The sequence below is a fragment of the Amaranthus tricolor genome, chromosome 8 (assembly GCF_026212465.1).
Source record: "Amaranthus tricolor cultivar Red isolate AtriRed21 chromosome 8, ASM2621246v1, whole genome shotgun sequence".
NCBI lineage: Eukaryota > Viridiplantae > Streptophyta > Magnoliopsida > Caryophyllales > Amaranthaceae > Amaranthus > Amaranthus tricolor.
The window spans coordinates 22,699,739-22,725,136 of NC_080054.1; the positions used below are offsets into that span (position 1 = coordinate 22,699,739).

At 34.5% G+C, this 25,398-nt stretch overlaps 3 protein-coding genes and 1 long non-coding RNA gene across 5 annotated transcripts; 3 read left to right on the plus strand and 1 right to left on the minus strand.

Annotated features, from left to right (window-relative positions):
- Nucleotides 1–230: 230 nt before the first annotated feature.
- Nucleotides 231–3,910, plus strand: LOC130820737 (uncharacterized protein At2g23090-like). The gene is made up of 3 exons (XM_057686236.1): nt 231–416; nt 533–573; nt 3,572–3,910. The coding sequence occupies exons 1-3, from the start codon at nt 344–346 to the stop codon at nt 3,689–3,691; spliced, it is 234 nt and encodes a 77-aa protein (XP_057542219.1). The 5' UTR covers nt 231–343; the 3' UTR covers nt 3,692–3,910.
- Nucleotides 3,911–5,129: 1,219 nt separating this feature from the next.
- On the plus strand, nt 5,130–7,445 carry LOC130821257 (APO protein 1, chloroplastic). Its single transcript, XM_057686945.1, has 2 exons — nt 5,130–5,814; nt 6,403–7,445. Exons 1-2 carry the CDS (start codon nt 5,354–5,356, stop codon nt 7,232–7,234), a joined length of 1,293 nt encoding a protein of 430 aa, XP_057542928.1. The 5' UTR covers nt 5,130–5,353; the 3' UTR covers nt 7,235–7,445.
- A 2,308-nt stretch (nt 7,446–9,753) lies between these two features.
- LOC130820846 (CDT1-like protein a, chloroplastic) lies at nt 9,754–19,612 on the plus strand. 2 transcript variants are annotated; one of them, XM_057686386.1, is made up of 7 exons: nt 9,754–10,086; nt 10,180–10,299; nt 16,147–16,375; nt 16,968–17,597; nt 18,022–18,199; nt 18,282–18,372; nt 18,901–19,612. In XM_057686386.1, exons 1-7 carry the CDS (start codon nt 9,941–9,943, stop codon nt 18,956–18,958), a joined length of 1,452 nt encoding a protein of 483 aa, XP_057542369.1. In that variant the 5' UTR covers nt 9,754–9,940; the 3' UTR covers nt 18,959–19,612. The 2 variants fall into 2 exon arrangements, with proteins under 2 accessions (XP_057542369.1, XP_057542370.1); XM_057686387.1 differs by lacking the exon at nt 10,180–10,299 and having other exon boundaries at nt 9,804–10,086.
- On the minus strand, nt 16,338–19,031 carry LOC130820847 (uncharacterized). The gene is made up of 3 exons (XR_009045271.1): nt 18,899–19,031; nt 16,981–18,420; nt 16,338–16,473 (listed from the first exon to the last, which is right to left on the minus strand). It is a non-coding gene; the product is annotated as an uncharacterized LOC130820847 (long non-coding RNA).
- Nucleotides 19,613–25,398: the final 5,786 nt, after the last annotated feature.

A 25,398-nucleotide genomic window follows, 5' to 3' on the forward strand; every position in this document is an offset into this window, starting at 1 on the left:
AAGTGGTGATAAATAAAGCAAGCTTTTAATTTTATGGGGTAAATATTTATTTTAGGCGAGGGTGGAGGAATTAATACCTCCATAATACGAGAACATCTTCTTTTTCATTTATTATTTTTATTTCATGTTCATTTTACCTTTTTTACAATCATCTTAATTATTTTAAATGCATCTTTATTTACTTTCAATTAATTAATTAATTTTATTTCTCCATTAAATATTTACGTCAATCTCACTATTCGTACGACTTGTTTTCTTGCTTGCGCTGAGCTATATCTTTCACATCAAATTTGTCAAAATTAGGGTTTGCAGTTTTTGATTCGCTCTCAAAGTCTGAAACATCATGGGTGGTGGTAATGCCCAGAAATCTAAGATGGCTCGCGAGAGAAACGCGGAGAAGAACAAGGGTGCTAAAGGTTCTTTCTTCTCTCGATTTCTCTTAAAAGTGGTTTAACTTTCCCCCAAATTTATTGACTCATTATTCGATTATTTATGTTTGTATCATATTTATGTTTTGTTTGATCTGCTGCAGGTAGCCAACTTGATACAAATAAGAAAGCTATGAGTATCCAGGTATGTATATCCCTTTATTGTAATCTCCTATTTTATTTTGGTGATTTGTGGGGTTAATGATCGTGTTAAATTGCAAGATGATACATAATTGAAATATAATCCGGATAATTTTTTGGAATTGTGTAATTGAACTATTGTTGACGTGGAAGTTTGACTTCTAGCGATACTGGGATAGTAAAATTGATCCGCAATACATACATACTGAAATTGTATGATTGATTCGATGCTGCTTTCACAATTTGGATATTGGTAGTCAGTATTAACCACTCTTAACCTTTTTGTTTTGTCTTTCTTATTTGGGTATTTTGAATGATGAATTTGGATTTTCAACATAAGCACGATAAATATTGCTAATCAGTGGCAGATCTAGGGTTGAGAGTTCCTTGGTGCACCAATGAATGGACAAACTATAATATTTTTTTATTTCGACAAAATGATTTGTAGAAGCGCAATAATCCCAAGACAAAGCCAAAGTAATATAAAAGGTAACGAATGAACTACAATTGTTCAATACTTCAGTTATTCAAAGAAGATAAGCAAAAAAAAAAAAGAAATATTCAATCATTCAAGATTAACAAACACATTTACATTAACAAATATTCAATTATTCAAAGAACATAAAAAAAAATCAATAAATAACATTCCAACAAAATTCAAGAATCATGATTAAGATTAAGATTAAAAAGTAGAACATCAAGATTTAAGATTAAGATTAAATTAAGATTAAAATTGAGAGTGAAAATACCTTAAAAAATCAAAATTCTGATTTTTGGGTTTTTGTTAAGGCTTAAGGATGTGAAACAGGAGCCCACTGGGCAGCCACAGGCGGTAGGTATGGACAGCACTTGGCAGCGGCGGCATCAGTTGGGTATTTAGAGTTTTATTTTTTTGGAGAGAAGAGAGAAGAGAAAATAGTGAGGACTTTTCATTTTCTGAAATTTTGAGACAATGAAAATTGCGTTTCTGCCGCCTGACTTCAGAATTTTATTAAAATTCCCCCTGGGGCACGTGCCAGGGGTACCTATGAATAGATCCGCTCCTGTTACTAATCATACAAGATTGAATAACGCTATTGAAGAAAACAAGTGCTGTCAATAGCTACTACCTTCTTTGTCACTTTGATTTGTATATAAGTATATAACAATATGTTGGCTATATTAATTTTTGGCTTGTATACAAAAGACACAAAAACAAGTGGATGGAAGAATATACGGATAAAATGAAGAAGAATAATAATTTCGTGGATGAGATTGGAGAGAATCTGACACCACAACAAAAATATAGAAATGTAACAAAATTGCAAGTCACAATGGGAAGAGTAGCAAAATAGGACTGATGGAGTATTTTTTATTTTGTCGATTTGATGCTCTGAAGATGAGGAGAGTCTTCTTTTAGTTGATAGAGGCCCTGTAATTGGTTCGACATTTCATTCTGAAATTTTCTCACTAGTTCAAAAACAAGTTTTTAATGTGTTCAAATCATATATAAATTCAAATTGCCATGTGTTAAACTCTAAATAACTATGGATTATGGAAGTATCTCAGGGCTGATATGTTGAGATCATTGTAGTGATTTAACATCAGTTGACTTGAGAGAATACTTATCTTTCGTTTTTTGGTGCAATATTAAATTTTAGGGGGTACACCCTTGGAAACCGCCCTTAATTAAGAAACTTATTATGTTTTCTTCATATGCTTGAAGGCCTTCTATTTTGAGTGAAATCTTAGAATGTCAAACTCTTTTGGGTTCTTCTACTAAAATGATTGATTTGAAAACTACCTACCAAAATGACTAATTTGGAAAAACTGTCTACCAACATGACTAAATTGGAAAAACTATCTACCAAAACGACAAATTTGGTATGTATGTACCAAAATAGCTACAATAGATAGTATTTCATACAATAACGAAAGAGACTGTGAGAGTTGTGTAACTTTTTGATAATAACTATCAAACAATCAATTGAAGATTTGTTTGTTTTATTTTACTTTTGCTGTCGAAAATTGATGTGAATCTATAAAATAGCCTTAGCTTCAAAGAATAAAAAAAAAAATTCCCCAGCTTAAAGTGTTCCACCATTAATTGCTTTGACACTTAAACAAACTCCATTGATAAGTCGATAGCCTGAAGTTGTCAAGTCTGTGAGTATAATGGTAAGGCAATAGTGGCCACCATTCCAACATAATAGCTAGGGTTGTTACCCGGAACACAATGGGAACGGGAATGTGGAACGCAACCAAGAGTGACTCGGGAACAACTAGATACCTGAAACATTATGTATAACATGTAAAGTTATCAAAATGAAATAAAAATGATTTTTGTGCTTCAAAATTTTGTTTTTAAACGGACTTTTAAGCTTTATGGCTTTATCTCATGATTTCCTCCCTTTTCTCTCCTTGAATTTTTAAATGGAGGCCCAAAAATCTTTTACAAAATAAATTGAAGGTCTAGGACGACACCTTGAGAGATTGGGGATGCATTTCACTATTGATTTAGGACGGATGTATCGGGGTTGCGGAATGGGCTTATGTTTCATGTTCCAGGTTTCTATGTTTTCAGCTGCAAGACATACTATAAAAATTTGTGTTACTTTACTTCTTTGAAAGTTGATTGATGCATAAGCTATAAATGCTTCTTGATAACTTGCAAGTTTCAAGATGGAGCGAGTAAATCTCTGCAAGTATTTTCTCCATACATTTGGATGAGTTATCGGTCTATTGTATATGAGATTGTGATTCGTGACTCGTGACTCATGAGGGTTAACACTTTTTGACTTGCAACTTTATTTCAAAGGACTACGACATCTGGGTAAATTGGTAGGAAACTATCATTAACCTGGACTAATTAGTTGGTAAGATATTGTCATAAATTTGAACTACTTAATTGCATAAATTACTGCTTGACTTCGAAGTACTACTAAGTTCATCATCTGCTACTTGATTTTGGATTTATGCATCAGTGACTCGAAAGTACTTTAACTTGCGTTTGATGAATGCAGTGCAAGGTATGTATGCAGACGTTCATGTGCACTACAACAGAGGTGAAATGTCGTGAACACGCTGAAGCAAAGCATCCAAAGCAGGACGTCTATGCATGTTTTCCTCACCTCAAGAACTGACCCTTTATTTTCTAATGGTTAATCAAGATTGTTTAAGTTGACTGAATGCGGTTCATCCTTTATCATGCTAAACCTGTGTATTTTGTATCAAATTGCAGCATAAATCCTGAGTTACATTTTCATATGGCTTGGAGGGGATGTGCTTAATGTGAACTTTGTGCTTAAAATATGTCGATGGAATCAGAATTTGTGTGAAATATATTTTTGATTTATTCTTTTCAGTCCAAATGCATCGAAGGATTTGTCAAGATTGCTTTCACCTAAACGTATGGATGACAAAATAGCGGGCGGTGCATATCCCCCTCCCATGCCCACACCCACACCCACACCCACACCCACCACCTTCTCACCAATTATGGCGGATAAAATAATTTCATCTGCTCCTACCATGTGGGTATGAATTTAAATTTATCACCATACTACCTTTACCATTATACTCACCATGAATCATTATAAAAAGATTTTTATCTATTGCTTATATATATATATATATATATATATATGATCAAATAAGAAGAATTTTAAAATGAGAAGGGTGAGAAGGATTTTTGTTTGATTACTATGTATACAAAAAAGATACTATGTTATAAATTAAGATCATTTTAAAAATTATTTTATAGTTACCTTTCTGTGTAACATAGTTACTTTTACAATTATGAGTTTTTGGCTCAATCGTGATCGTAGATTTTTATTTTATTTTAGTGAAATTAAGATTGTAGAATCCTTCTTACTCTTCTTATTTTCAATCCCTTCTCAATAGATCATTCCCATATATATATATATATATATATATATATATATATATATTACTTTATTTATTTTGTAATTTTATTGGATATTGCATTTCTAAGAGGCTATTGTTAATCTTTTTATTATAAGTTTCATTTTAAGAAGATTTCCTTAAAGAATAATTATATATTTAACTATAAAAAAAATTTCTTTGTCTGCGAGTTCTACCCGCTCATTAAGAAGATAGATAATGGCAAATAAAGTTAGTCCACCTTTCTAATGGTAGTTAAGTCTGTTTCTTGGTCAAATTTGTCCATAAATAACTCTAATTTTTCACAAATTTTTAAATAAGACGATTTTCTGGTGATACCACTTTTATTGAGTTGTACTATTAATGACCTATTGTACATTTTTACCGATTTTTCTTGATTTTGACCCAATTATACTTAAGCTAATTTTTTCAACTAGTTTCTTTTTTGTGAGATTGTTATCATTAAACAAACTCATATAACTAATTTATTTCTCAAATGATTACTTTAAAATTATTAATAAATTTAACACTCATAATAGATCTTTCATTACATTTTAAGTAAATGGCCTTATTAAAGTAATTACTAATAATTTTAAATGATGATTTTTCAAGTCTTAAAGATGGTCAATTTTATCATTAAATTAATCATTTATAATCTTAAAATGATACTTAGAGTTTATTTTTTTTTGGGATGGAGAGGCCAGAGAGTAAGAATAGAATTAAAGCGGCGCATTTGTGAAAACCTTGGGGGAACTTCTAAGTCCAAAACCACCATTAACGACGGTAAGTTTTCTTCAACTCCTCTCTTGTATTTTCGTATGCTCTCTTGTTAGGGTTCTAGTTCCTTGGACTACATCTTTTCTTCTTCTCAACACCAATTTTGGAGAGTTTAAAAGGTTCCAATGTTAGCAATCGGAACGTTTCCGCCGGAGATATGGTCCTCGCTTCCGTACCGTTCTGGTATGAACGTTCCGAAGCGCCGTTTGCAAAGATTGGCGTATCAGGTAACTATGGAACAGGGATTTTCACAGAATGTGAATTTTCCACCTGCGTTATTCAAGAACAAGAAAAAGCCTTATCGATCAGTAAAAAAGGAGGGGCATCCTCAGAATGTGGATCTTCCACCCGTATTACCAAAGAAAAAGAAAAAACCCTATCCAATCCCAATTACAGAAATTCAGAGAAGGGCAAGGGAAGACAAGAAACTTGCTCAAATGGGTATTGAAAAGCCTCTTGAACCTCCTAAAAATGGTATACTGGTTCCTGAACTGATTCCCGTTGCACATGAAGTTCTCGATTCTTGGAAAGATCTAATTAAAGGTCTTGCACAACTCTTGCACGTTATTCCAGTCTATGCTTGTAGGTATGATTGAATTCATTTTTTGTTTGAAATACTCACAAACAGGCTAGTATTTGGTTCGTAATGTTTAAAATTATGTGGATTTCTAATTAGCTGGTATCAATTGAGTATCATATTAGCTAATTGAAATATAGATTCACAATTCACATACTATACAAACATTTTAGTTTTTGGTTGGTTATGTTCAAAGTCATGCCATAGTAATTCTTTTGGCAAATTCTCAAATGACATGGTCTCAAGCTAAGATCATCTCTATTGGTATGGTCTAATGTATATTTACGGTTTTAAAGTGATCAATCCCATGGTAATAAGCTTTGGTCACAAAAATTTTTTTTTTTTAACAAATTTCTATTACCACCTAATACCACCTCTAGTAATGTATTAAAATGAACTTTACGAAGAAAATGAGATGATTGAAGTTGGACAAGCATGACCATCAAGGTAGTCAAGAGGTTTTTCAACCAAAATTACACTAGTTTTTATTCCCATTATATAGACATGTTTCATGGTTAGACGGTCTTATACACGATTTGGTGTTCTTTTTTTGATGACAAACTATCACGAATTGCTAATTAGACGACTCTTCTTTAGTGAGTGTTCGGAGGTTCATGTGGCTGAGAATGGGCATCAAATACAGAACTGCCATGGTTCAAACAGCAATAAGCGCCGAGGTTTTCACATATGGGTTAAGGGATCAATCAATGATGTGCTTATTCCTATAGAGTCATACCATCTCTTTGATCCTTTTGGTCGACGAATCAAACATGAAACCAGATTCAACTATGATAGAATCCCTGCCATTGTTGAACTTTGTATCCAGGCTGGTGTAGATTTACAGGGTTACCCCTCACGCCGCAGAACCAAACCCATCAGAATCATTGGGAAGAAAGTAATTGATCGGGGCGGGTACCTCGAGGATCCTATGCCTAATCCTAGAGATTCTTCTGCCCTTCTTGACTATGATACCCAGGGTTCTTCGTTTAGGTTCCCAGCACCACAGCCCTCAGACGTACCTAGGATTGCTCAAGAAACAATGAATGCATACGAAACTGTTGGTAAGGGCTTGAGGAAGCTGATGGCGAAGTATTCTGTCAAAGCATGTGGGTATTGCCCTGAAGTTCATGTGGGTCCATGGGGCCATGATGCGAAACTCTGCGGGGAATTTAAGCATCAGTGGAGGGATGGGAAGCATGGGTGGCAAGATGCAGTTGTTGACGAAGTATTCCCACCCAATTATGTGTGGCACGTTCGAGATCCTAGAGGGCCTCCGTTGAGGACTGAGCTGAAGAGATTCTACGGAAAGGCTCCTGCTGTGGTTGAAGTGTGCCAACAAGCTGGTGCGAAGATCCCTAAGAAGTATAAACCAATGATGAGGCTTGACATTGTGCTTCCTGATACTGAGGAAGCTCGTTTTGCTGTCTGACAATGGAGGGCTTGTTTAAGTGAGTTCTACTAAGATGGATGTGTAAATACTTGTGCTATTAGTAAGTTTTCCAACGTGTACTATTCGAATGTGGAATTTAGTATTGTGTACAAAGTAGCACTCTAGCCTCTAGGAGTAGCACTATAGCCATGTTTGGTTACCCAAAAATTATCTGCACTAAAATTCTTTATAAATAGTAATAGCTAATTGGTGAGTGGGTTTGATTTATCATTTAGTTGGCGATAATTATAGTCGTCATTCACTATTTTCATATTGGGAACAGATAGCGGACATACCATATATGTACTTCTTCCAAAGAGAGGGGAAAGACCGTACACGAGGGGGATTGATCAGTACAAATGGAAGATGTAAATAGAGATTGGATTTTTGATCTTGAGTTGAGTGACTCAATAGTTGTTCAAATTTGATTAGATCAATCAAAAGTGATTTTAATTCGAAATACTCTACATATGAAATTCAAATATGATTGTCAAGATATTTATATCCATATAAGAATTGCAATTAACCCGACTCGATATATCATATCTGAAATCCCTCTATACACCCGAATGTAAACCAATTCAGCTCTAATAATATTTTCAATTAGAGGATAATGTATTTATTTTTCCAAAAGTTCACTAGCAATTTTCTGTTGTTTATTTCTCTTGCACCCACAAAAAATAGTAGCTCCTACCTTCTACAATATTGAAAGCAAAAATGATGAAATCGCTTTTATTATTGCAAAACCAACACTCTAGATTAAATAATTGGCCATGATTCATTCGTGGTCCTATCTGATCACCGCCTCACCTTAAAGATTAGACAATGTTGTCAAAGCTATACGCAATGGTTTCGGAACGACGATGAATATGGTGGATGGTGCAATTAATGGGGCGGAACAATATGACATTCGTTCAAGTCCCTAAACATACAAAAGGGTGTATTATAGGACAAGGAAGAAAAGGGCCATAATCTGTTGTAAGATCGCCTATAACTTGGGGTTCTTACAAGCTATAAACAAAGAAACGAAATAAAGTACGATGAAGGAATGTTAATGGTGGAATTCGAATGGAAGGGAAACTGATCTTTTTGTTTGTTTTTGATTGCTTTTCGAAACAGCAATGAAAGAAATGATAATGGCTAAATTCGATACTCACTATAAATTCATGTAGCAAGTAACGACGCTCTTAAGACACAAGTGTAGGCGTTAATTACACTAAGCATAAGAACTTTTGCAAATACGACTTTAATTCAAGAATCATACAAACAACGAGGATTGAAACAAAGCGTTTCAAGTTTTCTTTATCATTAATCATCTAATAAAAACATAATACATTCTGAACTATATATAAAGGAAAGCAAACGAAAGAAAACTAACTAAAAAATCGACTAGGAAACCGTGGGTATGGCCGGCCATGTAACGTGTGGTAGTTACCACATTTGGCCGGTAGTAACCTCTTGGTAACCGCCTCCTATGTGTCCATTCTGCAAGTAAATTCTCACGTAACTTTCGTCCCATGATTAATTACTTACAAAATCGAAAATAACTCCTAATTACTTGCATTAAAACTGAAAATAACTACCTAGGATACTAACTAAATTTATAATTTTTTTATTTGCTTACATGAAATAACTACCTAGCTAATATGGACTAAAAATTAAACTAAGTAATTTAAAAACTAAAGCTAGAGTCGTGTGACTTGTTTGTTTGAAACCTCCTTGCACGCTCTTGGTGATCAATTACACCATCTCGTTGTCTTTAAATTCATCTTCAATGGTGTCGCTAACACAATCAAAGCTAGCATAAGACATACAAGAATATTAGACTAGATCACTCAATCGAGTGGATTCTTTGCTCGGTCGAACAAATTTAATAATAACCTATTATCTTCGATATGTGCTTTATTTTGTCGAGCGATGAAGCTAGTTAGTCGAGCAACTTTGATTAGAAACTATTGTCTCCAACTTTGATTAGAAACTACTACCCTGTCCTTCTCTCCTTCTCTATCCTGCGGATTTCATCTAATATTAACTTTACTAGTTTTTGTCACTTAAAGAGGGGTTACTTGGGGCTGAAGGAAGGGAAATGTGGTGTTCACGTGGGCTAGGGGGTGGTGGTGTCTTAGTTGGGGCAAAGGAGGTTGGTTAGAGGGGTGACAGAAAGGGTGATGTTGTTAATTTAGTTTTTTTTTTTTTTTTTCCAAAAATGACCTATTACAGCATGTTATCGATTCTCCTGATTTACTCTAGGCAAATATCTCCAAAGTTTGGATTAATCATGATAATTTTTCCAAGAATATATTATTTTCCTTTGAATAATTTTTGGCAATTTTTATATTACTTTTCTTAAAGAATATTATTTTTTTGAAATTAGTAGAATAAAAAAGGGAGAAAGTTATGTAAAATCAAACTATGAACAACTGATTTTTAATGAAAAGTAAAATATATTCTCCAATTGAAATAAAATAAATTCAGTTAGATGAATTATTTATCGTTAAGATGAATTTAGAAGTATTTTACTTCTCCAAGTAATTTGGCGGTAAATCTTACTTGGCACATTGACACATCATCTTCCACATCAGATTTAGCGCCAATAACCCTAAAGAGTAACGCCCCTTCTTCCCATGAAATGCGAACTTCAACTTTTGGAAAGCAGATCAAATCAGATCTACAACAACAGATCAAAACCACATCCCCTAATTGACAATGGAATTGACACCTTCCAATTTTCTCAAATCAACGGAGAAGAAACATCAACCGTCTGATCATGTCATCATGAAAACTCCAAAGAAGTTTCTACATCCTCCACAACGAAGTAAATATCATCGTCGTTCTACTCCATTGCCAGAAAAGTAAGCTTTTTATTAGAAAAAGTTTGTAATTTTTTTTGGTGTTTATTTATATATAGTAAATCAATTTTATTGGTTTAATATTTTAATGTGAAGGTATGAAATTTATTTGAAATTCTTTGATGCATTGGATGCTTCGTTGAAGTTACTTCGATTGCGGAAATCAATTCCTGTTTTCAGTAAAATTAGGGTAATGATTGAGACTATATCAGAGAGGTAAATGCCCTTTCGCTTTCTTAGTATTGTTTGATTTATATATGTATCAAGGGTATTATGAATGGTGTGACTTGAGTGCAAATTAGTGTAAAATTGATGTGTGCATTCATGTGTGACTCTTGGGATGGAATCCATGAGTGTGTTAATGTGGGTGTATTAAGTTGAGTCTTGATGATTGTGATTTATGATGATATGGATTAATGAGGTAACGAAGTGTGAGTTATTCATGGGAGTTATGGGACTTAATGAAGAAGTGCAAAGGTTTAATTCAAGATAAGTCGAGCAATAATGTCAGAAGCCCTCTGAAGTGTCGCTCGACCTGCTCGCTCGATCGAGCGAGCTCCAGGATGGGTCGAGCGAGCAGACAGAATGCAACCAGAAACTTCCTGTAGCCCGCTCGACTGAGCGAGCCCCTGTTTTGGTCGAGCAAAGTCTCTGATACTCCTAGGATGCTGTTTTTTAATCTTCAAGTACTTGGGGCTGTTTCATTATCATTTATTCATAGTTTTAATGTACTTAATGTTACTTAGTGTGATCTCTCCTATAAATAGAGAGCTTATTTGCTCATCCAAGATATCCACAAAAATACACCCCAAGCCAAACACTAGTCTATATCTCTTCTCTATTGTAATTCTCCATATTTGAGAGTTTTTTGAACTCCTTTGATAATATAAGAGATACTACACACCAAAGGACGTAGCCTAAGTTGGGTGAACCTCGTTAAATCTTTGTGTCGTTTTATTGCATTACTTTCTCTACAAACATCCATATCATTGATAGCGTAATTTGTTTGTCACAAGACCTCATACATTCGATCTTGGCAACATTGGAGTTTGAAACACATTATTCGAACTCTAATACTATAGCATCGTTTTCAAAGGGTTTTTTTTTATTGTTATTTTATCTTTGTTCTAATTCCTTTGTAAGTTACGAATTTTATTTATGAATTTGATGCGGGAAATTTAGTCCGCTGACAGTGGTATCTCAATGGGGATTGCGATTCAGAGCATACTAGTATAGCCAGAGAGGGATGGACACTCATCTCTACATACATGTTTGACCACATTGACCGTCATTTTTGCTAAATTATGTGTTACACAATTCAATTTTAATACGGTTTTTAATCGAATGTCTTGCGCCATGGATTCCTTTGATGGAAAAATATTGTTTTGAGAATAGTGATTTTGATACTTTATATGGTTGAAAAACCCGCAAAATATAGATACCTTACTTAGAAGTTAGATGGGATAATACGGTTTTATTATCATCATCATACTTGGTATATCCCGCTCATAAAAGATATAATTAGTGTTTGACTAGGGTTTGGGGTAGGTTAGATGACAATAGAATCTATAAAAAAAAAATAAGGAGATTGTGGTTAGTGAGACTCTCAACTCGAAAATGACCTAAAACAAATTATTCAGTACACCCCATGAGCAAGACTAGGCAAGTAGCAAGGTTAATAGGAGTAACATAAGAAAATAAATAACAATCCGAAAAGGTACAAAAATAAACACGGCAAATGATCTAGGACATGAATCCAACATCTCTAACTATACTTTTATCCCTAGTCAGAGAGGTGCAACTCAGGGATAACATGGTTTTATGATACCTAAAAATAAGGAGTAATTGTGTGGGTCTAATAAATGTCATACAATGGTATATGATACAACAATAATAATTCTCATACATCCTTTTTATGCTAGATCTTGTGATTCTTTGTTGAGTACCTTGGTGAATTGCATTTTATTAATTTGTATTTGTTGCTCCTGCATAAATAGATCAACTTGAGAGTACTTTGTGAAATAGTAAAAATTATAATAAGCCTTTGATTCCTTTAGTTCTTAGAGACAAATCAAATTACGATAATCTAACCGGGCTTTAACAAGTGGTTAGGTTTTGAAGAGTCTCACATGTATTTGAAGAGGTTTTGGGTTCAAGATTTCACAACATAACAATTAGTCAATCTCACTCAAGTGGTATTTGCTTCCCTCCTTACCCTTCACCTTGTATAGGGTGTGACTTTTTTTTTTCATGTAGCCCGAGGTTTACCACACAAAGTAGTTGAATAACAATGACAAAGCCTTGATTTTTTTTTTAAAAAAAAGGAAAACTAGATGTTGGTTGGATACATCACGATAGGTTCCCTTCAACAGCACCCTACAAGATATTCTAAACAGGAAAAATGACAGTATTACATGAGTGTGCGACACCAATGAATTTCAATTTTCTTATGTGCTTTTTGCAAAGCCTACAGGCTACACATGAGTGAATAACCTCAATTCTCTTTTGATCTTCGTCCCAATGACAAAAAAGCCAGAAGGTGATACAACCTTGCCTTTTGGGTGTTTTGATAAAGAAAATGTGAGGTGACTCCATAAGAGGGAAAGTTATATTTCCATAGGATCGTGGAGTATTCATTAACGTTTTTGTTTTAGACCTAATTAATTAGGGGATAATTAAAGGATTATTGATTTACAGGAATGCTTTTAAAGAGGATGCATTTCTTGTTTTATTATGTAGGGGTTGCACAACATGATTGTAGGACTAATGGACAAGATTTGACTCTTGCTTCCTGCTTTTGTTTTAAACAATCAACTAACCAGCAAGCTTGATCACACAATAAGGTATACTTTCGAATGCAACTGTCAGAACGGAATCTAAGAGAAATATTGTTTTATTAGTTTGCAGTCCAGTACTGAAAATGAAAAGATTATTGATCTTAGGGAATTAACAAGGGACTGAGGCAACAATTAAATGCAAAGGGAAAGAGAGAGGGGGAGGGAGAAGAAGCTGAAGATCGAAGGATAGCAGATGTTGGGCATGCTAGGTGAATCATTCATGATGTTTGAGGGATCAGGGAGGTTAGGCAGTGCGGAAGGGAGAGGAGAAACCATCCTACATGAGGGGAGTTCTAGGAGTAGGGGAGTTGTATTTGGAGGACAGGTGAAGGAGTTCAAAAGCGAAGAGTAGGAAAGGAAAAGGTTTTCCGACATGAATCCGACATCTCTAACTATACTTTTATCCTTAGTCAGAGAGGTGCAACTCAGGGATAGCATGGTTTTATGATACCTAAAAATAAGGAGTAATTGTTTGGGTCTATTAAATGTTATACAAGGGTATATGATACAACAATACTAACTCTCATACATCCTCTTTATTCTAGATCTTATGATTCTTGGTTGAGTGCCTTGGTGAATTGCATTTTATCAATTTGTATTTGTTGCTCCTGCAAAAATACATCAACTTGAGAGTACTTTGGGGTATCGCTTCTTTGTGAAAAGTGAAAAATTATAGTAAGCCTTTGAGTCCTCTAGTTCATAGAGGCAAATCAAATTAGGAAAACCTAACCTAGGCTTTAACAAGAGGTTAGGATTTAGGAGTGCCACCTGTATTTGAAGAGTTTTTGGGTTCAAGACCTCACACTATAACAATTAGTCAATCACACTCAAGTGGTATTTGCTTCCCTTCTTATCTTTCACCTTGCATGGCGTGTGACTTTTTTTCATGTAGCCCGAGGTTTACCACACAAAGTAGTTGAATAACAATGACAAAGCCTTAATTTTTTTTTTTAAAAGGAAAACTAGATGTTGGTTGGATACATCACGATAGGTTCCCTTCAACAGCACCCTACAAGATATTCTAAACAGGAAAAAGACACTATCACATGAGTGTGCGACACCAAAGAATTTCATTATTCTTCTGTGATTGTTGCAAAGCCAACAGGCTACACATGAGTGAATAACCTTAATTCTCTTCTGATCTTCATCCCAATGACCAAGACAACAAAAAAGCTGAAAGGTGATAAAACCTTGCTTTTTGGGTGTTTTGATAAATAAAATGCAAGATGACTCCATGAGCGGGAAAGTTATATTTCCATAGGATCTTGGAGTATTCATTATCGTTTTTATTTTAGACCTAATTAATTAGGAGGGATTTGAAGGATTATTGATTCACAGGAATGCTTTTTAAAGAGGATGCATTTCTTGATTTATTATGTAGGGGTTGCTCAAGATGATTATAGGACTAATGGGACAAGGTTTGTCAATACCAAAATTCCTTTTTCTATCTTAATTCGTTTAAAACTGGTTTAGTTCTGAAGACATTTTCATTCAATTAGCTGCAGTTTTGCAATAGGAGGCACAACTGTGTAATTTGATTCTTGCTTCCTGCTTTTGTTTTAAACAATCAACTAACCAGCAAGCTTGATCACATAATAAGGTATACTTTTGAATGCAACTGTCGGAAGGGAATCTAAGAGAAATAATGTTTTATTAGTTTGCTATCCAGTACTGAAAATGAAAAGATAATTGATCTTAGGGAATTATCAAGGGACTGAGGCAACAATTAAATGCAAAGGGAAAGAGGGAGGGGGAGGGAGAAGAAGTTCAAGGTCGAGGGATAGCAGATGTTGGGCATGGAAGGTGAATCATTCATGATGTTTCAAGGAGTAGGGAGGTTAGGCAGTGCGGAAGGGAGAGGAGAAACCATCCTACATAAGGGGACTGCTAGAGGACTTGTATTTGGAGGACAGGGGAAGGAGTTTAAAAGAGAAGAGTAGGAAAGGAAAAGTTATCCATACTTCATATTTGGGCTTTGGGGTGTGGGGGATATGCTATAGCTGTATTACCTGTTCAATTTTTTATAAAGGAGGGGTCTTTGGTTTAATGATTCTAGTAAAATCACTGAAGTACAAATGTTAGCTCATTGGAGATATTTTTAGAAAAAATTTAGAAAGAGAATAAAATATACCAATTGGGTAAAGATATACTCCCACCGTTACTTTTCAAACGTCCCATTTGCTATTTGAGTTATATTCATCAATCACTCTTAATTTGTAATTTATTCTTAATCTATAAATTAAAAATAGTTAAATGAGATCTTGTTTGATCAATCTCAACATAAGGTATATTAATATCTATTATTTATATTTTTAATTATGTACAATTAGAGATATTAAAGATTAAATTAGTATGTTGGCAAATGTGTAAAAAGTAATAAAACGTTTGAAAAGAAACGGAGGGAGTATAAGATAACTGCGGTGAAAGAAGTCGGAAGAGCACATGCAAAAGAAACATTTAGAACAATGTACACATTGCATCATGCCCTTTAAGGTTTTAAGCAAATGAAGCTTCTAGAGGGATGTGGAGCTATGGTAAGCAAGACCAGGAAAACCATCACTAGGAACTGTAAATAAGCAATTGAGCATTTTCATAAATGAGCAAGGAACCAAAAAGAGAAATCAACAAAATAAGAGAAAATGGGTAAAGCCAAGATCTTTAACCAAGGGGATAAGGTCGAGTCATGTGCTCGAACCACTAAAAATTGCAAAAGAATAGAGAGATAGTAAAGGTGAGATAAGAGCTCGCTGTGAGACATGAGTTCAAAAAATTGAAGTATAAGAATTATAGAAGTGTGCAACAAGTGTCCACTAAAAATATTGTTTATACGTTTTGTGATATAATTATTATTTTAGCTTGTAAGATGTCAATAATTATGTAATACAATATTATTTGGGTTTATTACGATTTTTCATACTCCTCAATTTCTATCTAATTGTGTATTAACACTTAACAGAACAATGGATTTCTAGGGTACTAATGGTGTTGAATTGTTACATCTTTTTTATGACATAACTGCCAAATAGTGTTATGTGATTTGAGGGAGGAAAAAATGACAGAAAGAGGTTAGGTTTAAAGTAATGTGTTGTTTGCACTGAAGTTGAAGTATTGACTCTGCGAACCTCCCGCACTAGTCACTAAGAGTAGATAGTAATGGATATGAAGCTCTGTAAATTTGATACAATAATTTTGATTTCTAGTAATTTCATAATTTGAATTAATTTAGGAGATTTACTCATCAACACTTGGCGCAATTGAAGTTTCTTCTGCCAGAAGAGATTGGAATCAGAAAGGTCTTGATGCCTGATCAGGAAACTCGCTGCATGAAATATGATCTTCATCTCACATTAAATTCCATGGCTCGTGCAAAGAAAAGGAAGCGAGGAAGTAAACACTCCTGTTTAAAATATCACTTGATTTCACAGCTCTTGGAGTTTCTAAGGGATCATCCTGAGGTAACGAATTCCAGCTTGTGATGTTAGTAGCTCATATCTTTCTGGTGAAGTATGCTATTGCAAATGATATCCTGAGACAATCGCCCATATGAACTCCCCTGTTCAAACAATTTTTCAGGAAAATGAAATCCATGTTCCAGTAGGTCTATGTATCAATGCCGTTCCTGGCACTGTATGAGCTCTAGGCAAATTAAACGAAATGGGCCCTCTCTATAGAAAGTCAATTGTGAACTTTAACGGGTGTTTGACAAAATAATAGAGACAGATCGAATATATTATAGTTATCATTATAATTGTAGCTTAGGCGTGTTATATACTTAATCAATAAAAGAACCAACTATAAATTGCAAATTTTTTTAAGTGTCTACTTCATTAGCCAAAATTTCTAATATTTGGGCCCTTTTTAGCTCTGGGCCCTAGGCAAATGCCTAACGTGCCTAGGGTCAAGAACGGCCCTGCTATGTATAAGGAGCTAAAATAGGTAATAATAAGCATTATTAACATTCGTAGATTCATGATTTTGTCATGAATGTGAAACTTAATTCTATTTTGTGTAATATATGTGACAATTATCAAATTTCATTTGATATAGGGAACTGAAATACCTGAAGAAAAATTGCCTGAACCATTCAATCAGAAAAGGCACGATGCATTGTTAAGTATCTCCAAACCTTCCAGTTCCCGTCCTCCCACGCAGAATTTCTCTGGTGTAGCTGTAGAGTTACATACAGCACGAGCATCCCATATTCCTCCATCTTTCAGGAACCATTTTTCAAGAGGAGGTTCAGACTACGAATTAAGGAAGAGTCTCCAGAATCCATTAGTGTCCTCGCACCAAGAACAATTAATGCCCGTTTTGAATCCATCTAATGATGGGAATTCAAATTCATCTACTCCTCTTCTACCAGAGACTCTGCCTTGTAAGCTCCCCGCTGGTCAACAGAAGCACAAACCTCTGGCAGATATTGATACTTGTCCTGAGCAGCACGAGCAGGCAACACCGATTAAATTTTCTGGAACTCCAATCAAACCATCCACACCACTTCTGCGAACACCTAAGAGATCTTGTTCAAGTGTAGATAAAAAAGTATTTGATCGGCAGTCTTGCGCTAGATCACTTCGATTTGATGAACCTTCAAGAGATGTACACATTGAACTTCACATTGACGACTCTGAATGCTCTAATATTAACGATATTCTTCCCAAGAATCTTTTACAATCGGTACTGCTCTGGATTTCTTTTTTATACTCTGTGTTAGTATATATAATATATATTGGGCCTCAACCATTAGCTTAAACTTTTGGTTGAGTTGGTTCCTTGACATGGTATCAAAGCCAATGTGACTAAAGGTCACAGGTTTGAATCTCAACCAGCCCTCACTTAAAGTTGAATACTTAGCGCCAGGTATGAGGAGAACCTGTGTTACATCTACACTTCTAGCCCAAAGGGTTCTCGTGTGAGGGGGCGTGTTGGAATATATAATATATCTTGGGGCCTCAACCAATAGCTTAAGCTAATGGTTGAGGCCTCAGGATATGTTAAATATTCTAACACTCTGTATATCTAGAATCTATTTCCTTAACCTACTCGTATTGTTGGAATTGAGGCTTTGGCATCCATTTGACTGCCTGATTTCTTGATGCAGCTAAAGGAAAAGGAGAAGCAAAGTGTAGAAATGGTAAAAAGGAAACAGATGATGAAAAAACTTCCTAAGCTCTTCGACAGAATATATATACTATTTCAGAATCCCAAATCTTCAGCAATTAGAAAAGAGGCATTGATTCACGCCTTGACTGAATGTCATCTAGACATCACCGATGAAAGTGAGCACACATATTTTTTCCAATTTACATCATCTGAAATTTACTCTTAAGCATTTTATACTGACTCAAACTGTATTCACAGTTGAAGTAGAGGAACAGCTAAAACTGCTGCAAGAAATCATCCCTGAATGGATGATCCGCAAGTTTTCACCTTCAGGAAACATACTTTACACGTAAGACTTTTTTTTACATGCTCTAAGTTTTACTTAAAATCTTCAGACCTGTAGAATCGAATCGTAGAATTGTAAGATTCTACAATAAACATAAATTTGCTATGTAGTCCTAATTATTCATCTCAAAAATTTAATTTTATTAATTAAAGTTTTCATTTTTAAGATGAAATAGAAAAATATTTAATAATTAGTTTAAATCTTCGTACCCATGAAGAAATTTATTTATTAAAATTATGATGATGGATCGTTAAATCGTAAGAAAAATTAATGAAATATGTTACATAAAAAAATTAATAAAAATTAAGAATAAATCCGTAGAATCGAATCGTTAAATCATAGGATCGTAAAATCGTGTTATGATTCTACCTCTACAAATTTTATTTTAATTAGAATCGTAAGATTTTACCATCTTACAATTGTACCACGATGTAAATCGCTCGCTTGTTTTTGGATCGTAAAATCGTAGATTTAATCGTGATTTTAATAACAAATTCTATCTAACTTGCCCATGGTTCCATGAACTTACAGCATCAACAAGGCGCTAAATCCGATCAGTCTACGCCTGAAACTTGACAGAGCCGTCTGACAGCCGCCCCTGTGACCGATCATTTTGAGCTTGGAAAGAGGATAGAGGAAGAGCCTATATGTTTTTGTTTTTGAGGCTCTCCTAGTTCTTGAATGAGTTATGGGTTCCATAGATGTTGGGTATTTAAGTTAATTGAAAATCTTATCGTAGGTACAGAAAGATTAGATTCTCTCAGCACGGAATGAATATTGGTATATTACCTAAGGGGCAAGAATCGATTCCACCCTTTTCACGCTCAGTATTATTTCTTAGCTAGAATCTTGCCTTGTGAATGTTCGGCTGAGCCTGTGTCTCGTGTAGAGGTGTTCAATGGACCAGGCCTCATTTTGAGCCCTTATCTGGCCCGTTTTAAGAAGGGTTTAATATGGGCCGGGCCGAAAACGGGCTATGCTATAATTAAAATGAAACGGGTTATAAAATGGCTCAATAAGGGCCAAAAACGGGCCTTTGTAAATAGCATAATTAATATATAATTTAAATATTATAAATGACAATGTCAATAAAATTATTAATATTTTGAAGGGCCCTTATTCGGCCCGGCTCATATTTACTTAAGTCCGGCCCGATCCATTGAACACCCCTATACGAAAGTCTGTACAAGCGCAGTAGGCGTTATACCCATTAATGGTGATGCTCTAATTTGTGTGATATTAGCGTGTTTTTGTGCATTTTTGTGTTACCAGTTTTTATATTCATACCACTGTTTTATTACCTTGATCACGACCGTTACCGTATTTTTGTCCGATGCCACCTACGCAATGCAAGCTTTTAGATTCTAGTTAAAGGGGTCTTAGCTACCCCGTAACTGACAATTCGATGATTTATCTGCCCCTATAAATGTTGGCGATCCTTCAACTCTATTTGCAAGATTATTTGAACTTTGTCCAGAATCATTAACGACCCGTCATAACTAACAACGAGGCAACGGCTCGTTGGCACTTTTGTGGGCTTTTTAAAACGTATAAAAACTTTTGAGTCTGGAGTTATGTTTTATATATACTCTAAATCTCCAATATAAATATAAATGTACCAATGAATGTAGTTGAAAATACTTTGGTTATTAACTAAATATTTTCAAATTCACCGATTCTTACTAAAGATTGTCTCTAGTAGATACATCCTATTTTGGGCCAGTCCATTTTTATAATTAAAAAAAATAATCAAATACAATTAATTACTTTCTCTTTCTTCCATTTTTAAAACTTCTTTCTCTCAATAATTGTATTACTACTATTTATGATTTTTTCAATTTCTCTCTCTTCCTTGATATTGATTTTTTTTTTCTTTCTCTTCAAGTATATCATTCTGGGTTGATTTTCTTCCTCTCCATCTTCAAGTATACCATTTTGAATTACTTCTCAAATCATATTACAATGGAATATTTAATGTGGAATTCGATTGTTTTGAAAGGTATGTTTCTTTTTTTTAAAAAAAAAACTAAGCTTCATCAATGGAAACAATGATGTTGAAGAAGATAACAATGTGTACTGTTTGGGAGAAGGTAATGAAAGCAATTGCGGTTATAAATTCATATATTTGGGGATATAACCAAATATAATTGGTATTATAACTATGAACATTTGACATAGGTTGATATAGTTGAGAGTATAACATTGTTTAGTATGAGTTATATCATTTTTTGGTTGGGGCTATAACATAATGTAGTTGGGAGTATAACATTGTTTCGCTGGGGTTATAACATAGTTTAATTGGGATTATAAAATTATTTAGTTGGAGTTATAACATAGTTTAGTAAGGGTTATAACATTGATTAGTTGGAGTTATAATATAGTTTAGTTGGGGTTATATGTTCAAGTTGGATCTTGACATATTTTTTATATATATGACTGTATATGATCATACAAGCAAACATACATAGTTATAAATTATAATACCAATTACATATAATTACATTACCAAATGTTTAGAATTAAAACTCCAAACCCTTTTAGAAAATATTTTGTTCAGTTAACCTAATGTCAAATGTTCATAGTTATAACACCAATTATATTTGGTTATATCTCCAAATATATGAATTTATAATCACAATTATTTTTATTACCTTTTTCCAAATGATAGACGCTGTTGTTTTCTTCAACATCATTGTTTTCCACCATTGATGAAGCTTAATTAAAAAAAAATCAAAGCATTATATTCGCATAATTACAATTGAATTCAAGCATTAAATCTTCCATTGTTAGATGTTTTGAGAAGCAAACAATGATGGTACAGTTGAAGCTTGTACAAGGGAGATGAAAAAAACTGATTTCTTCATTTCGAGGAAGTAATAAACATGGGAAAGAGGAAAATGGACAGTTATCTTTTACATTCCTTTTCACACGCGTGATTTTTTGAACCTGACAACAGTTTTTTTAAGTGAAATTAACCTGATAGCAAGTTTTTTTTTTAATGAAATTTAATGTGCTCGGCTCTTAAGAGCCGTTTCTAAAAAAGACGACCTCTTAAGAGACTGCTTGTTTCAAATTTTATTCCCCATAACGAACGTGACGCTCCACTGAATTGTAATAGGACAATCTTTGTCCCATAAAATTTGTCACTATTTTCTTTTTAGTCTCTTTTACTATAATGAGTATTGATTATAATACAAATTTTTTTAATTTTTATTTACACTTTTAATTTTCTTCTTCATCTATTTTATATATCTTCTTCTATTTTTCATAAAAAATTAATTTATTAATGAGACTAAAAATATACTACCATACTAGAACTAGAAGGGCCTATTTCCCCTCTCCAACAGTTTAAGTAATTGCCCCCAACTTTAAAGTCAATAGCACTGAGTCTTTGCCTGAAAATTTGAAAAAAATAAGATTATTTAACAACTTAATTCCCAAAATAAGCTTCGTGAAAACTTATTTCCCAAAATAAGCTTCCGTACATCCAAGCCTAGCCTCGGGTAAAATCTCTGTTACTAACAGCGAAAGAGGAAAAAAAAAATGAAAAGGCCAAAGTCGCTGTTACTGACAGCGACTGAAGTCTTATATTTTTTTCCAGTTTCCTTCTTCCTCATTTCAGTTCACGCCTTTTGTTTTCCCTTTGCCACACTTACGAGTTCTCGTCTTCTTTCCTCTTTTAAAATCACATTCAATCCTTCAACTAAACTCATCAAATTTCAAGTTTGTACCACTAATTAGTTTTGTCATCTTCCTACATTGCCCTAAGGTACGTTTTTTTTTTTGTGTGTTTTTTCCATTTTCGAAAAATTAGGGTTTACAAACTTTTCAAAAAACTTTTACATAAATGTAGGTTCATAAACTTCCAATTTACTACTTCTTGTTGATCTACAGCTTATTGAGGTACGTTTTTATTATAAATTTTTTTATTTGTTGTTGATTTGAAAATATATGTCATATATAGTGATCTTCATAATGAGGTTGTTTGTTCATGAATTTGTTGTTGATTTTAAAATGTATGTCATCTATAGTGGTAATATATTTATTATATATTTTTGTGTTTCTTTTACTTACTTATAATGGTAATTCATAGCTTTGGGCGTGGGAGCATGTTCTCATTGGTCAACCGATGCGGAGTGTGGGACGTGGTGCATTTGCGCCACCACTGCTTCCTCCCCCGCATGTGCCATATGGATCGCGGTGGTCCTTTGAAAGACGAACAAGGACCCACACTGCATCGGGCGTGGGGTTCTACCGCGATCAACTCGATCTACTACGAGCTGACCAGGTAACAACTTCTCTACAACTTGTTTTGTAACTATCACATTGCGTAATTTATTAATCGAATTTTCACGTTTAGTTTCGATGGGACCCTTACCCCGCTGAGGCATACGCTGCATTGCCTCAGCACTCGGGCATATTGCCAGGGGCGTGGAGAGCATCTGTACCTTTGATCTGCTTCGACATAGTCGAAGTGCATCTCCCTGAGCGCGTACTGCGCCAATTTGGGATGGTACAGGGCATCCCGCCGCCATGTGACACAGAGGCGGAGCTCAACCACTCTCGTAAGGGTCGGGATCCCAAGAACTGGCTGGAGGTCAACTGGCGCCATGTCGCTCGTTGGGAGCATAGGCTAGAGCTGCGGGCCCAAGGTGCGCCGATCGACGCTGAAGGCGCACCTACTACGGCGGATTACATGCCGTGGTTCCTCTCCATCACTCGTCGATGGATGACACCACGAGGTATCATGGCGACAGCCCAGTACGCTCCCGCAGCACCGACGATGACGCACTTTGTGAGTATTCTTCAACATTGATTATTATCCATACAACTTACACGTTATACATTTCATTAATACTTAAGTCTTACTGCAGGCACAAAGCATTGCATCAGTCATCAGCTCCTCCCAAGAGGAGCCCGTACGAGAGATTGCCCAAGGCATACTCCTAGGCACGCAGTTTCAACACTTCATTCCGGAAGTGACTGCGCCCCACACCACTACGTACGAGTACGAGTCATCTCCTCATCACCCCGACGTTCATCTTGAGGAGGTTGACTTAACGTGCCCGGACTACGGTGCCAGGTCCTCACCGTATATATTGAACATTTGTACATACTCAATATTTGTAACATTTGGTCTTTTGTGTATAAATTGTAATATATATGTACATGTATATATTTTTATCGTATTATTACATATTTATTATTATGAATGAAATGATGTTAGATACTCAGAGTTTTCGGCGATGAATCATTCCGCCAAGAATGCAGTATGAATTTAATCAAAAAAAAAAACAGACAATCATATTCAAATAGGAAAAATGCTCTCGAAAATTCTACACAATTTCATTCATGTTCAACGAATACATATCAAATCACATAGTTCATTCGTTAACTTAAACCACCGACGCTAACTAAGATTGCTTCTTAAACTTTCTCATAATCCTTTCAGTCTCTTCTTTCCTATGTGCCATATCATCTATTTGTCTCTTGAGATTACAATCCTCATCTTTAAGCTCTTGTTTTTCTTTTTCAAGCCGTATTATTAGGTGTCTCTGCCATTTGGTACCATCCGGATCAATCCATCTAAAGTATGCGCATCCTAATCCTTCAACCAAGTAAAAAGGACAAGCAACAAAATCGCACCCAGGATCGAAGTCGCTCCAATCTGTATTAATCTCAACTTCATAACCACAATCACAAAGCTCTTCAATATAATGCTCCTTTGACATCTACATAATACATATAATATAGTAACGTAAGTGAACTTTAAAAAAAGTATTAACATTTATAAATTGAGAGTAAAACTAACATAATACCTGATGTTACCTTTAAAAATTGATTGAAAAGAAGAAGAATGATGTAGAATGGATATAATGAAATATGGGAAATGATGGAGCTATTTATAGAGCATCATTACAACGGCTATTTTCAAGTTCCTAACGGCTATTTTTCTAATTAACAACGGCTACTTTAGTTCATAAAAAAAAAATTAAGGACAAAGTCACTGTTAGTAACAGCGACTTTGGCCTTTTAATTTTTTTTTCCTCTTTCGCTGTAAGTAACAGCGATTTTACCCGAGACTAGGCTTTGATGTACGAAAGCTTATTTTGGGAAATAAGTTTTCACGAAACTTATTTTGGGAATTAAGCTGTTAAATAATCTTATTTTTTTCAAATTTTCCGTGATTGTGCATCTTGGGCTCTGCTTACTGCTAGTGCTTACTGTCTTGGTGGCCGTGGCCTGTGGGCTTGTTGCTTACTCCCTAGTCCTCGAGTGCTATTGGCTATTAGCTATTAACATGTCAATAACTAGTATTGTGCGATTAAAAAATAATAACAAAAATAAGTAAATTGTGCAGATATAATTAAAAGTATCAAAAAATAAGACCAGGTGTATAGAAAAGGACCAAAAAAAATATTAATGGAGATAAATTCAAAGTACTTGCAAGATAAAAAAGATAACTAAAATATATTTATCGTCAAACTCATAGAAATAAAAAAATATTTATTTCAAGACCTATTAGACGAGATAGTTGATATTATTTCCAAAACTATCTGATTTTCCAAAATTATGTCCAAATCTTATTCAAGATATAAAAAAAATCTCAAAATCCTCTTATTTTCTCCATTAAACAATTTCAACCAAGTAATTGATCATCCATTACCCATTTAATTTGGCTAATTCAAGTCAATACATTTTTGAAAATAAAAATCTTTGGCCCATCATGTCATTTATTTGATAATTAATCGCAATGAACATTAAACATATTGATCGACACTCATCCAAAATCGAATTGATTATCAAATTGAACACGTCTACATTTGTTATTTGTCAAATAACAAAATATATTAAAGTTAATTGTAATTTTTTTTTAATTTCATACTGTAGCCTCGAACTTTCATGAAACGCCAGTAGTAGCATTTTTGTAAGATTTTTCCACATGGTACCATCCAATTTATGCCTTATTTTATTGTCGTAGCATTTTCCGTTAAATTTTTGTCCAATTTCGTTTAGTTCACCATTTTG

Coding starts and splice junctions, on each gene's coding strand:
- LOC130820846 (XM_057686386.1), top strand. CDS start 9,941: ATGGAATTGACACCTTCCAATTTTCTCAAATCAACGGAGAAGAAACAT. Junction 10,300..16,146: donor ATTGAGACTATATCAGAGAG/GTAAATGCCCTT, acceptor GAATTAATTTAG/GAGATTTACTCATCAACACT. Junction 18,373..18,900: donor TCAGGAAACATACTTTACAC/GTAAGACTTTTT, acceptor ATGAACTTACAG/CATCAACAAGGCGCTAAATC.
- LOC130821257 (XM_057686945.1), top strand. CDS start 5,354: ATGTTAGCAATCGGAACGTTTCCGCCGGAGATATGGTCCTCGCTTCCG. Junction 5,815..6,402: donor ATTCCAGTCTATGCTTGTAG/GTATGATTGAAT, acceptor ACTCTTCTTTAG/TGAGTGTTCGGAGGTTCATG.
- LOC130820737 (XM_057686236.1), top strand. CDS start 344: ATGGGTGGTGGTAATGCCCAGAAATCTAAGATGGCTCGCGAGAGAAAC. Junction 417..532: donor GAAGAACAAGGGTGCTAAAG/GTTCTTTCTTCT, acceptor GATCTGCTGCAG/GTAGCCAACTTGATACAAAT. Junction 574..3,571: donor AGAAAGCTATGAGTATCCAG/GTATGTATATCC, acceptor TGATGAATGCAG/TGCAAGGTATGTATGCAGAC.